This window comes from Dromiciops gliroides, chromosome 3 (genome assembly GCF_019393635.1).
Source record: "Dromiciops gliroides isolate mDroGli1 chromosome 3, mDroGli1.pri, whole genome shotgun sequence".
NCBI lineage: Eukaryota > Metazoa > Chordata > Mammalia > Microbiotheria > Microbiotheriidae > Dromiciops > Dromiciops gliroides.
The window spans coordinates 282,389,715-282,401,827 of record NC_057863.1 but is presented as its reverse complement, the minus strand read 5'-3'; the positions used below and the strand labels follow the sequence as shown (position 1 = coordinate 282,401,827).

The 12,113-nt window shown below is 41.7% G+C and overlaps 1 protein-coding gene and 1 pseudogene across 1 annotated transcript in view; one reads left to right on the top strand and one right to left on the bottom strand.

Moving 5' to 3' along the window:
• Positions 1-7,812: 7,812 nt before the first annotated feature.
• Positions 7,813-10,611, bottom strand: LOC122747478 (annotated as a pseudogene).
• Positions 10,612-10,872: 261 nt separating this feature from the next.
• XK (X-linked Kx blood group) overlaps positions 10,873-12,113 on the top strand; it is a 48,776-nt gene continuing 47,535 nt past the window's right edge. The window contains exon 1 of the mRNA XM_043996962.1: positions 10,873-11,736. Coding sequence (XP_043852897.1) covers positions 11,492-11,736 — 245 coding nt within the window. The 5' untranslated portion in view covers positions 10,873-11,491. The remainder of the gene's footprint in view (positions 11,737-12,113) is intronic.

Here is a 12,113-nt window from a genome sequence, read left to right as displayed (position 1 = left end):
GAAAGAAAGAAAGAGAAAGGAGTAGAACAGAGACAGACTTTATTTTAGTAGTCACCTTAACATAAAATACCTCATTCTACTGAGGCAGCAAGGTAGCAGAGTTGACAGAACATTGGGCTAGGAGTCAGGAAGACCAGAGTTCAAATCCAACTTCAGATACTAGCTGTGTGACCCTTTGCTTCACTTTCCTCAACTGAAAATTGGGGTTAATAATAGCATCTACTTTATGAGGTTGTTGTGAGGATCAAATGAGATAATATTTGTAAAAGTGGTTAGCACAGTGTCTGCAACCTAGTAGATGTTTAGCAAGTGTTTGTTCCCTTCCCCTATCAGGTCATATGTTTAAATGTGGTTTTAACTCCTGCTAAGGCCTAAATTCATGCAAATGGGAGAATAAAATTGAACTGTTCATCTCCTCAGTATAGAGTATACTTTAATATATAGTTCTCAATGTTTTTTAATGTGCTAAATTAAAGTCTCAGTCTTGGTACCCTCAAGGATACTAAAACTCATGAGAGCTTGTATATTCTTTGGCCCTTGACAATTAATGAGGCACTTTCATACACATTAGCAAATTTGGTCATAACAATCCTGGGAAGAATGCAGGGCAGATATCGCCACCCATATTTTACAGATGAAGAAACTGAGTCCCAAAGAGATTAAGTGATTTTACCCAAAGTCACTCAGTGATTCTGAGGTCCTTCTATTTGTTAGACTCTTATGCAGGATATTTTCTGTAGAAATCTGACTATCCATTCCAGTGAAGTGAGGGTAGATCTATCTACTCTATTAAGCTTTCTTTAAGTAGAGGAAGAAGATGCCCCAAAGGGAACAGGATGGGTCTACATTGAAACTTGTCAGTTCAAGACCTTCCTAATATATAGTTTCAGTTCGGACTTCTCAACTATATGTGAAATACTTTTGAAGATGCTCCATTTTTGAGCATACTGTTATTTTCCTCTTCTTTATTAACAAGAAAAGTCTGGCACCTCACTTTTATCATTCCTTCTAGATCACTAGAGAGGGCATAGATTCCTTTCCCTTTAAAATGGAAGGGTCTTGTAGTTTTAAAGGCATCACTGTGAAGTATATTATATCCCTAGAACATTTTAGAACGTAATTTGCTTTTCCATTGTATGTTGTAATAAAATTCAGATTTCTATTCATTTCCCTTCCTCCTCCCTCTTTTTTCTCTTCCCCTCCTTGCAATTTCCCACAAATAGACTGTGTTAGCTTTCACAGCAGTAGTTTTGCCTAACTTCTGGGAAAGGTACCCTTGGAAGCTATTACTGATTTTCCAAATGGATTGCTGAAAGAAAGGTATTGAATTTTCCTCTTGTACCCCTCAATTTTCCCAGAAGCCAAAACATCATTTCTTGTTACTCTCAGTCAAAAAAGAAAATTTTTTTGTACCTTTTGTTTGTTTCAGATCTGGCAATACCCAGTTGTATACATGTGGCTGAATCATCTGAATGTTTGTAACAGATCTATGGGCATAGGCCTTTATTAATTTCCAAAATAACCCCATATTTCTATGTCTCCTTCTTTGCAATATCAACATTCTAAAAAGCGAAGGTGGCAAGGGGAAAAAGACAACTTCTTATGGACATGAAATATGAAACATCGTAATGTATATCAATAAAAACATGAGGCACATACAAATCTAATCGTGAAATGCATCTTTGATGTTTAGCAATATGTTGTCTGTGATGTTAATTTATAGTGTTTACTTTGGTACACTGTCATTATGTATATTATATGAAGTAGAAATGCAACAGATATTCATCTAAAGGATCTATATAATACTTATGTCTGTTGGCAATCATTAGCAAAGTTTTGTTATATTTGGGGCTGTAGCACTGCCTTGAGTTTAGGTATGTCTTTTGGGTCCTTAGACAATCTCCATTTGTCAGTGACAAATGCATTCCCTATGTTAGATCTTGATTAGGATAACAGTTACTCTTCTGAGTAGATTTGTTTAAATGACCAGATCTGTCCCTTTTTTTTGGTGGGGAGAGCCCTTTTACCTTTCAGTGTTACAGATGTCTTCTGAAAGTAGCAACAGATGTAAGCAACTTTGTGCTCTTCAATTCGATTTCATTTTTATGCAGATCCTCATAGGAGTAAGATCGTAACAACCAAAGGCAAAAATTAGCTCCAGGATCAATCTGACAGAGACCTCTACCATGATATTCTTTTTTTAAAGTCAACACTCTTTCCATCTTTGAACATCTGATGGCCTTCTGCTCAAATAGATGGATGGGGCAGATCCCCATTACTATCTGCAAATTGGAATGAGTGGTGAAAAAGGCGTCAGCTAATATCGCAAGTGTGAAGAATGGGTGAGTTAGGGCTATATTCTTTCAGATTGCTGTAGTAAACCTACATTGACAAAACCCCAGAAAATGAATATTTTAAAATCGAATTATATCCAAAAGCCATATGCCAGAAATACTCAGGGCTTGTATGGCAATGCTACATCTTAACTGGTGATAGGAATGGAAAATTTCCAAAAGAATAGCACAGAATTTGCTTTATTGCACAAATATTTTTACAGAACTAAGAGTAATTATAGAAACAGGGTTTTATTACCTTGTCAAACAATCATATGTAGTAGTAGTAGTGGTACACTAAGGCAGTTAATTAATTACCATGTGACTATAAAAGAAAAATTTGTAGTCTTACTAACATACCTAGACATATCTGAAAATTACTTTTAACATGACTGTTCACATGACTTAACAACAGCAACAATAATATTCATGATAAAATGAGATCCCTTGTAATATATCTGCATTGGGGCACAAGTCAAAATTAACAATATTTAATAAAATACATACGTACCTATAATTATATATGTATACCTATACAGACACATACATACATGACTGTGGAAGCAATCAATAAGTAGTCAAATCATAAGAATTAGCTATTACAGGGGCAACTAGTTGGCACAGTGGATAAAGCACCGGCCCTGCATTCAGGAATACCTGAGTTCAAATTCGGCTTCAGACATTTGACATTTACTAGCTGTGTGACCTTGGGCAAGTCACTTAACCCTTATTGCCCAGCAAAAAAAGAAAAGAATTAGCTATTACTTTAAAATCTTACTAATGCACATTAGAATGCTAAATCTAACACTGGTTCTGCACTGTATAAATTCAAATTTTCTTTTTTTTTTTTAATTTTTTTTTTTTAGTGAGGCAATGGGGGTTAAGTGACTTGCCCAGGGTCACACAGCTAGTAAGTGTGAAATGTCTGAGGCCAGATTTGAATTCAGGTACTCCTGACTCCGGGGCCGGTGCTCTATCCACAGTGCCACCTAGCTGCCCCCTAAATTCAAATTTTCAATGACTTTTTTGCAAGGTAAATGGCACGTACTCTTTCCACAAATGCCTCTTTGTAAAAGCAAAAGGCCCCAGGCTATGTTGATAACTCAACAAATTGTTTCTGGGTACTTTGGGGTACATTAAAAAATAGACATAAACAATTAGGTCCAAATACCACAGACAGTTTTCCAAATCCTTTCATATATTCCACAACACCATAAGTTGCTGAATAAGTTGTCTTTTATAACACAGCAGTAGTCTCAAGTATACTGAAATGTAACATGTTGATATATCAATTTTTTAAAATATAAGGTTCATAGAGGTCTGTTGTCCAGATCCTAATATAATACAACTTCTTCAGTATTTCTATCCTATCAGAGAAATGCAATGAATTGTATATGAAATTAAATAGACATGTCTGCCGGGGTGAGGGTGGGGGAGAATGAACCTAGCAGATACATATTCAAGGACAAAAAACCCCATAAAGGTATAAATATAGACATGAGTCCAAGGGCACAGTTACTTGTGCATTTCTGAAAGAATGAACTTCAAAATGCCAATCACATTCTAAGTTCTTGTATTGATTGCTCACAGAATAAGAAAGTGAGAGCTACAGTCTAATATTATTTCCCTTCTAATTGTAATGTTTGCTCCCAGCCATAGTAGGATATAGTCTCTTTAGAACCAAGGTTAATTCTGCTTTTACAGAAAATGCACCTTAATGTTTCACAAACTGCTGTTACAATGTTCTAAAACACTGTGATATTTCCTATGTGTTTTCTGTACTCATTTTGTACTGTAAATAATAACCCAGTAGAATCTGGAGTTTATAGTATTTAAAGCAGTGTTATAATGTTGGCTTACCAGTGAAACACCCACATGTACAAACAGCCACCTTGTTAATATAAAACCTGTGATGATCCTTTGCCTTAAAATAAAGTCTAACCTTAAATATGGAAACTCTCTGTGTTAATAAATTGTAGGCCTCTTCCTTCTAAAATCCATCTTATACCTACAATTCTATTCAGCGAATATTTATTAACCCTCCACTATACAAAGCATCATGGCCTCGTGGATAGAGAACTGGCCTGGAAACCAGAAAGCCCTGGGTTCTGACATATGCTGGCTGTGTGACCCTGGACAAGTCACTTAACCTCTTCATGCTTTGGGCAGTCCTTTACTACTATCAGTTGCACAGATGATACTAACCTGCATGGGTGGAGGAAGCTTTTCTCACTCAAGAGTCCCCTATCACAGATCCAAATCCCTATCCCCATATATATGGCAAAGACAAGAATAAAACAGTGCCTGCCCTCAAAGAACTTGCATGCTACTGGAGCGGGGGGCACAACATGTATACAGGTGAGTACATGGAAAGTAAATAGAAAATAACATAAGTAATTTCAAGAGGAAGAGAACATTAACTTCTTTGGGGGCTGGGATCAGGAAAGGCAGTCTGTAAGAGATAGCATCTGAACCATGTCCTGAAGAAAGCTAGGATTTTTAAGAGGCAGAGGTGAAGAAGTAAGGACATTTCTGATAGGGGGATCATCTAGGCAAATTGGTAGCAGAGCAATCATAGGGGAATAGCAAGTGCATGAAGGTGAGTAATATGAAATGAGACTGGAAAAGTTGGTGGTAGGGCCTTATTTTAGAAGTCCTCATATGCTATGCTGAGAATTTTGTATTTTATTGTGGAAGCACTAGGGAGCCATCGAAGATGTTTTAGCAATATTAATCTGACAGTTCTAAGTGTGATGAAGATTCAGCATTGATAATACCTTACCTACCTTGCTGCATAGTTTGGTGATTTGCTAGTCTTCATGAAGACACATTAGTAAACCAGTAAACAGTGGGGCCTTGTACCTTAGCTCTTGACTTTACCCACCCCCAAAACTTCATAGACCTAACTGGGTCATCCAATGTGTGGCCTAAGACAAATAAATTTACATACCTTTTATTGGTTCACAATCAAACTCTCATTTTATATCTGTTTTAGATCACTTTTAAAAAGGAAATGATCAGAATTCTTCTTAAACTTATCCCATAATCAAGAAAGAGAGTTCTCAAAATAAAAGGATCAAATCTGTAGTGGTTACACAAAGGGAATCATGCTTCAGGCTGCCACACAGGAACAATTATCAGGATGGTATGCTCCAGTGAGAACAGTATTTCCTTATGGCCCTTTAAACAATATTAGCCTTTGTAACCAGACTGTCTGTCATGGTAGGATGATATGGCGAGAACCTATCAACTACTTCTTTTGAGGCTGCTAAGCATTAGCTGATGGATTCATATCATTAAAAGGAATGTTATAAGATAAAACTCCTGTATTTGAAATGGGAAATGTAATGACCATAGTGTAACTAAAAAAATAAGAAACTCTTGAATATGAAAACGTTTCTATCCTTGTGGTCGTTTGCTTGGTAACTAACATTCTAGCCAATGCCACGGTCCTCTTCAAAGACGAAGGACAAACAAAAACATTCTAGGCATGTGTAAAATGTTGTGGTTAGATTTCATTAAGCCAGAGACTCAGAGACTTGAGTCAATTCCATTGTATTTGCCAGAAAACATCTATTAAAGGAAAACTGAGGCAAAGGTTAATGATTTGTCTGGAGTCATACAGCTAATAGGTGTCTGAGGTAAGATTTGAACTTCAGTCTTTCTGAAAGCAATTTCAATTATTCACTATGCCACCCTACTGCCATCTATACAAACAAAAATAAGTACCACCTAATAACAAATAAATATAGTTGTACAAAACAAATCTGCAAATTGCCCATATGGAAAAATGGATAGTTCTGATTCAGTGCCTCTAGTATGTCACTTCTCTTGCTACAAGATGAAAACTATGAGTCATTATCAGACTCCCAGAGTTCTAATCAGTCATTGTGTTTATCAGAGTTCTTAAACTTTCACAGTTGCTTTTCTTTATAATGTTAAAGTCATTGTATAAAGTACTCTCCTAGTTCTGTTCTCTTCATTTTCTGTCATTTTATACAAATCCTCCCAGGTTTCTCTGTATTGTTCCCTGTTGTAATTTCTCTTGGTATAATAATATATTTTATTACATTTGTATACCATAATTGTTCAGCTGTTTCCCAAATGATGGACATTCACTTTCCTTCAATTTCATTGCTATAACAAAAAGTGATGCTATAAATATTTTTGTACATATGATCCTTTCCCTCTGTCTTTAATTTTTGGGGGGAGAAATGCATGGTACTGGTATCACTGAATAAAGGTATACACAGTTTAATGACTTTTAGGTATAATTTCAAATTGGCTTCCAGCATGGTTGTATAACTTCTCAACTACAACAATAGTACATTAACGTGTCTCTAGTCAGGCTATATATTATTGATGGAACTAGGAATTGGTCCAACCATTCTGGAAAGCCATTTGGAACTATGCTAAGAAAATGACTGAAATGTCTATACCTTTTGATCTTCATATGCCATGCTAAGCATATACCTCAAGCAGATCAAAGAAAGAAAATGTTTCATGTACACCAGAATATAGCAGCACTTTTTGCAGTATCAAATAACTGGAATTTAAGAAGGGAATCACTAAACAAATTGTAGGAAAGGAATGAAATGAAATATTACTGTTCTGCAAGATGATGAATATGAAGAGTACAAAGGAGCATGGAAAGGCTTATATGAACTAAAACAGTTAAGTAAGCAGAATCAGGAAAATTGACAATGACTTCAACAAGATAAATGGAAAGAACAAGATGGAAACTAAATACTTTTTGATTATAAAAAACAAACATGACTATGAAGAAAAGATGGAATGATGTTCCTCTCTTCTTTCATTGAAGAAGTGGGAAACTATGGAAGTGGTCCACCATATATAATGTCTGAATGTTCTTTCCTTTTTTTGTTATAAGGGGTGGCTCCTTGGTTTGGGGAGGGGAAAAGGCTATATTGAGAAATGAAGTTGGTATAAAAACATAGTATCAATAAAAAATTTTAAGAATTCAGTAGACAAAAGGGGAAAGGAGATATCAAAAATGAATTGATCAGACATCAATGGGGAAAAACTTAGGAGGCTGGGATGAAGATGGAATGAGGAGGAAGAGAAGTTCAGTTTATATATGGAGAGTAATTTAAGTTCTAGAAAGGTAGGGTATTGCTCAATTGTGGGCAGCCTTCAATGTCAGACAGAGGAGTTTGAGTATTACTTCATGGACATTGTGAAGACACTGAAAATTTTTTAGTGAAAGAAGATCTTTGCCAAAGAAGAATGACTCTGGCAGATCAATGAATGCTAGATTAGACAGGAAACAGTGAAGATAAAAGACAAGAAACAGGCTGAAAGATCTGCATGAATATATTCCATACCCTATTTCTTCTTATGAAGGTTTGATTTTTGCCACAAGTCCCTTATAAGTACCAACAAAGTGACTAAAGACATTCATCTTCCTTCCTTCCTTCCTTCCTTTTTATCCAGAAGTGTGTATTTGGGATAGGGGCAATTAGAAATGAGTTGTAACATGATCAATCTCCAACAGGTCATCCAAAATAATGTCAAGTGTGGTCTCAATCTTCTTGTTGAGCTCTCTGTGTTCCATGGTGCTAAGGTAGAGAAAATGATTAAAGAGTTCCTAATCAAGGACATTGAGTACAGCATTCTGTAGAATATGACAGTCAATATGAATCATCTGAAAGGCACAGGAGTTTGGGCCAGCATAGTGAGGCAGCCAAGTGGTCTGGGCATTTTGCAACATCAGCAGCTGTCAGTATGTCTTCTCCTGCATTGGCAATAGGAGCCTAATGCCATCGTCTAATGTGGCAAACCATGTGATATGCTTATTCTCCCAGACAATGGATTGCCTCCTGGGCCTTCAGCTTCCCCCCAGCATGGCATCCTCTAGAATTTGTTCACATGGGCATCCACGTGGAAGTTTACCTGTTGCAGCAGCTGCATCTCCCCAAAACTCTCCTTGGCTTCAGGCAGACACATGTACACCATGAGATTACTGTCCCAATCTGACACCAGAAAGTCAAGTTGAGCACTATCTACTATGAAATCCACACTGTATACACCTCCAGGGGTTTGGTATCCCAGGACACCAGGCTCAGGGTTTTACTGTCCTCCTAATAGTGAAACAGAGAAATGCTCTTTATTACATCAGCTGCCAAGATGAAATTCTTACACTGATCATCTGGTAAATGTATAGCTGTGCATTGATGAAAGTCCCACCCATCAGCTCACTGACTTAAAAATTCCACAGGAAGATCTTTGGGCCAGTGGTCGATACCACTGCACTGATAGAGAGCTGTCACCAGGTCCTTTGACTATTACTCATACAGCATTTTGAACTTGTTCTTTGTCAGTGACTTCCTGGCTCTGCAACGACCTCAATCATGCCCATAATGAGAATTTTACCATGGCACGTGATTCTCCTGCAGGAGGAAGGTTCCAGCAACCGCTAGCCCTTGAGGCCAGACACACACACAGTCTCCTCGATGCAAAGGGGCCCTGGCTTCAAGCAGCTCACAAGCTCCCATTCCTTCAGCTCAATTGTGGCATTGGGACTGGCCTCCCAAATGACTAGAGAGAGAAGCTAGATAGAGAAGGCTTCCTGCAAGGGGTGGACACGTCCTTCATCTCTCTCTATGGTCTCAAATTCCTTCTCCTTGCCTGCCGTGTAAAAATGTGGGTGCATAGGGCATTGGTGCTGATGGCCACAGCATAGACCTTGGACTCCACTGGATAGGCAACATAGTAAGCTGTGCATCACAATGGAATATTACTGGCCAGGAAGCATTAAAGGACAAAATAGACTGGGACCACACTGATCCAAAGCTCCCTGTGTCTGGTGAAGTACAAGAATCCCTTTGGAGAATTGACATTGTGAAAAGGAGCAAAACATTCAATGGAGCCATCAGTACTCATAGGGTGCAAGTGAAGGGCTCTCCAACCAGTCACCAGCAATCAGCAGTGCAGGGGACCACAGATAAATACCCCTGAATGACCACAAATATCTGCAGAGTAATGGGACCAGGCCACATGGTCCTGAGCACCAGCCCCTCTTCAATCCCAACTCTTTCTGGACTTCTTCCTTGAGGACCTTGACTTCTCCCTGAAGTTGATGTTTGGGGGAACCTTTTTGAATCACACTTTTAGGTTGCTCTGGGTGAGCTGGCAAAGGCCCCATAGATGGACAGTTCCTGGTCTACAGTACTAACAAATAAAGATGTGGCAACCAGTAATACCCCCTTAGCAAGAGGAAGTTCTTTTTATCTTATCACCTCTTCCTTCTTGGTGTCACCCTGGGTGGCTGGCTGTACAAAGGAGCTACCTGTTTACTAGTATCCACTGCCCAGTAGGGAAAGTCTTCACTAGAAGCACCAACCTGGGTGCCAATCTGGGAGCTGATAGATTCTCATGGCCCACTGTCTCTTAGCACACACCAGTGGGTAAGCTCTGCTCTGTGTGGGAGAGGGTCCTAGCTGGGAGACTGCTCCTTCCAGCCTCTTCTTTGCCAGGGATGAACGGAAAACTGGAGTCTCCATACAACATCTCCTCTTTATCATCCACTAGGGGCTGATCTCAAGTCCCAGACCCTCAGCTTATAGATCTCCCAGCTCATCCCCAGACCCAGCTGCTCTGCTCTCAGTGCTGAACATCCCGTTGACATCCCAGTACACAGAGGACATTCACCTTTGACTGGTGATGCAAAGGGGGCTGGTGAAGAGCCAGGCGATGGTTCCTATCCCCATAGGAGTCACTTTTCAGAAGGAACAGTCACATGACCCTCAGCACTCATGATGACCACATAAGGATCAGGACAGCACATTGCACAATGGGAGACCCAGGTCCACAGGAATGAAGCTCCCACAGGATCTCACACCTTTTGTTCCTCCACCCCCTTCCTCTCATTTCCTGGTTCACTCCTCTTCCTGGTTCACTCATTCTAGCAAATGAATACTTCGGGGGTGACACCTGAACAATATAGCAATTGTCACCAATGTTGCCAGTATAGACAGTGGGCAAAGCTATTTCCATCCAGCTCCATGATCTCCTGACATGTCTATAGAATCATGGTAGAATCCTCCTGGCTGAGAACAAGAAAGCCATGTCTATTGCCATCATCTTCTGTTTCTGAGGAGCTGGGCTCCCGTTCTGCCTCCATCACCTTGGTAGTTTCATCCTCTTCCTTGCACAAGGGTTCCATGACTGTTTATGTGCCATCGCAGCTCAGCTGCTCAAGAGTTGTCAGCACAAAGAGCCGAATGCTCTTCTGAAGCACAGACAATGCTCCATTCAAAACAAGATGAGGAGAGTGGGTTCATAGTGCTCATCTAAGACCTGAACATCAATAATGGAGGCCTGACAGCCTGTCCCTGCCTCCTCGCAGGGCCTCCCTCCCTAGAGCTTCAATAAGGAACTCTAGGACCCAGGGGATGAACTGATTTATTTGACCAGCACTAGCATGACTATTTAAGGACTCTAAAAGTAGGCTGCCTCAGAGGCTCTGGAGAGAAATGAAGTTCACAGTCCCTGTGCTTCCTCTTGGCCCAGTTAGATCCTGGAAGGGTTTCTGATGCGCCAGGGTTGGAAGTGAGCCCAGAGGTGCAAATGTGAACCTTAAAAAATAAATGTGAAGCCTGGGGAGTGCCACCACGAGGGGGACACCTGAATCCCCGCCCCTTTTGTTTCCCCACCCCCTTCCTCTCAAGGCTGCCACCTGTCAGCTGCGCTCAGATCTCCCTCTGCAGCGCTAGGTCAGGCTCACAACAAACCAACTAACACTTTCTTGGAAATGGGCCCAACCAGGTCTGAGTAGGGGCCAAGGCCGGCGCACCGCAGCTGCCCTCTCTCCCCGCCCTCTTCTTCCCCGAGAGGGACTGGGCAGCCAAGCTGCGGCAAACAGGCCGGGTGATCAAGGCCAGGCGTGTCTGCCTCCACCGGGCAGCTGCCTTTTCTCCCAGGCTCCGCTGCAGGGGGGATCAGCGCCGCGGCTGGCAGGGAGCAAGAGCCGGCAGAGAGGGAACGCCAGGGACCGAGCGATGGACCTATCAGGCACTTGTCAGCCGCCTCTCCCACCCGCCGCTGGCGCTCACAGATAACCAGCGCAGGCTGGCGGGCGGGCGGGCCCGGGGGGCGGCAGCGGTGGTGGCCCGGTGACTACGCGGGAGGGGGTGGAGATGAAATTCCCCGGCTCCGTTCTGGTGTCCGTGTTCCTATTCGTGGCCGAGACCGTGACCGCCCTGTACCTGAGCAGCACCTACAGCTCGGCCGGGGACCGCATCTGGCTGTCGCTGACCCTGCTCTTCTCGCTGCTGCCCTGCGTGCTGGTGCAGTTCACGCTCATCTTCATCCACCGAGACCTGAAAAGGGACCGGCCGCTGGTGCTGCTGCTGCACATGCTGCAGCTGGGACCCCTAATCAGGTGGGTGGTAGCCTGGGGCCCGGGGCGAGGGCGAGCGGGGGTGAGACTGTGTGTGTGTGTGTGTGTGTGTGTGTGTGTGTGTGTGTGTGTGTGTGTGTGTGTGTGTGGCGGGGGGCACTGTTTGTTGTGGTTTGCGCTCCTCTGTCCAAACTAGGAGCACTTTCGTTTGTTTTGTTCGTTTTCTTTTCTTCCCCCCCCCCCCCATCCTCTCCTCCCCGCGCTCCTCCCTTCCAGCCCTATCTATTGCTTCAGGCCGACACAGGGGATCTGGGGCCCCCAGCGGCCTACCGGAGATGGAGGCCGCCATCAATGGGGGCAGAAAAAAGAGGGACGGAGCCCCCAAGGTATAAACATTGGCTCCAGATTCGTGGATTACA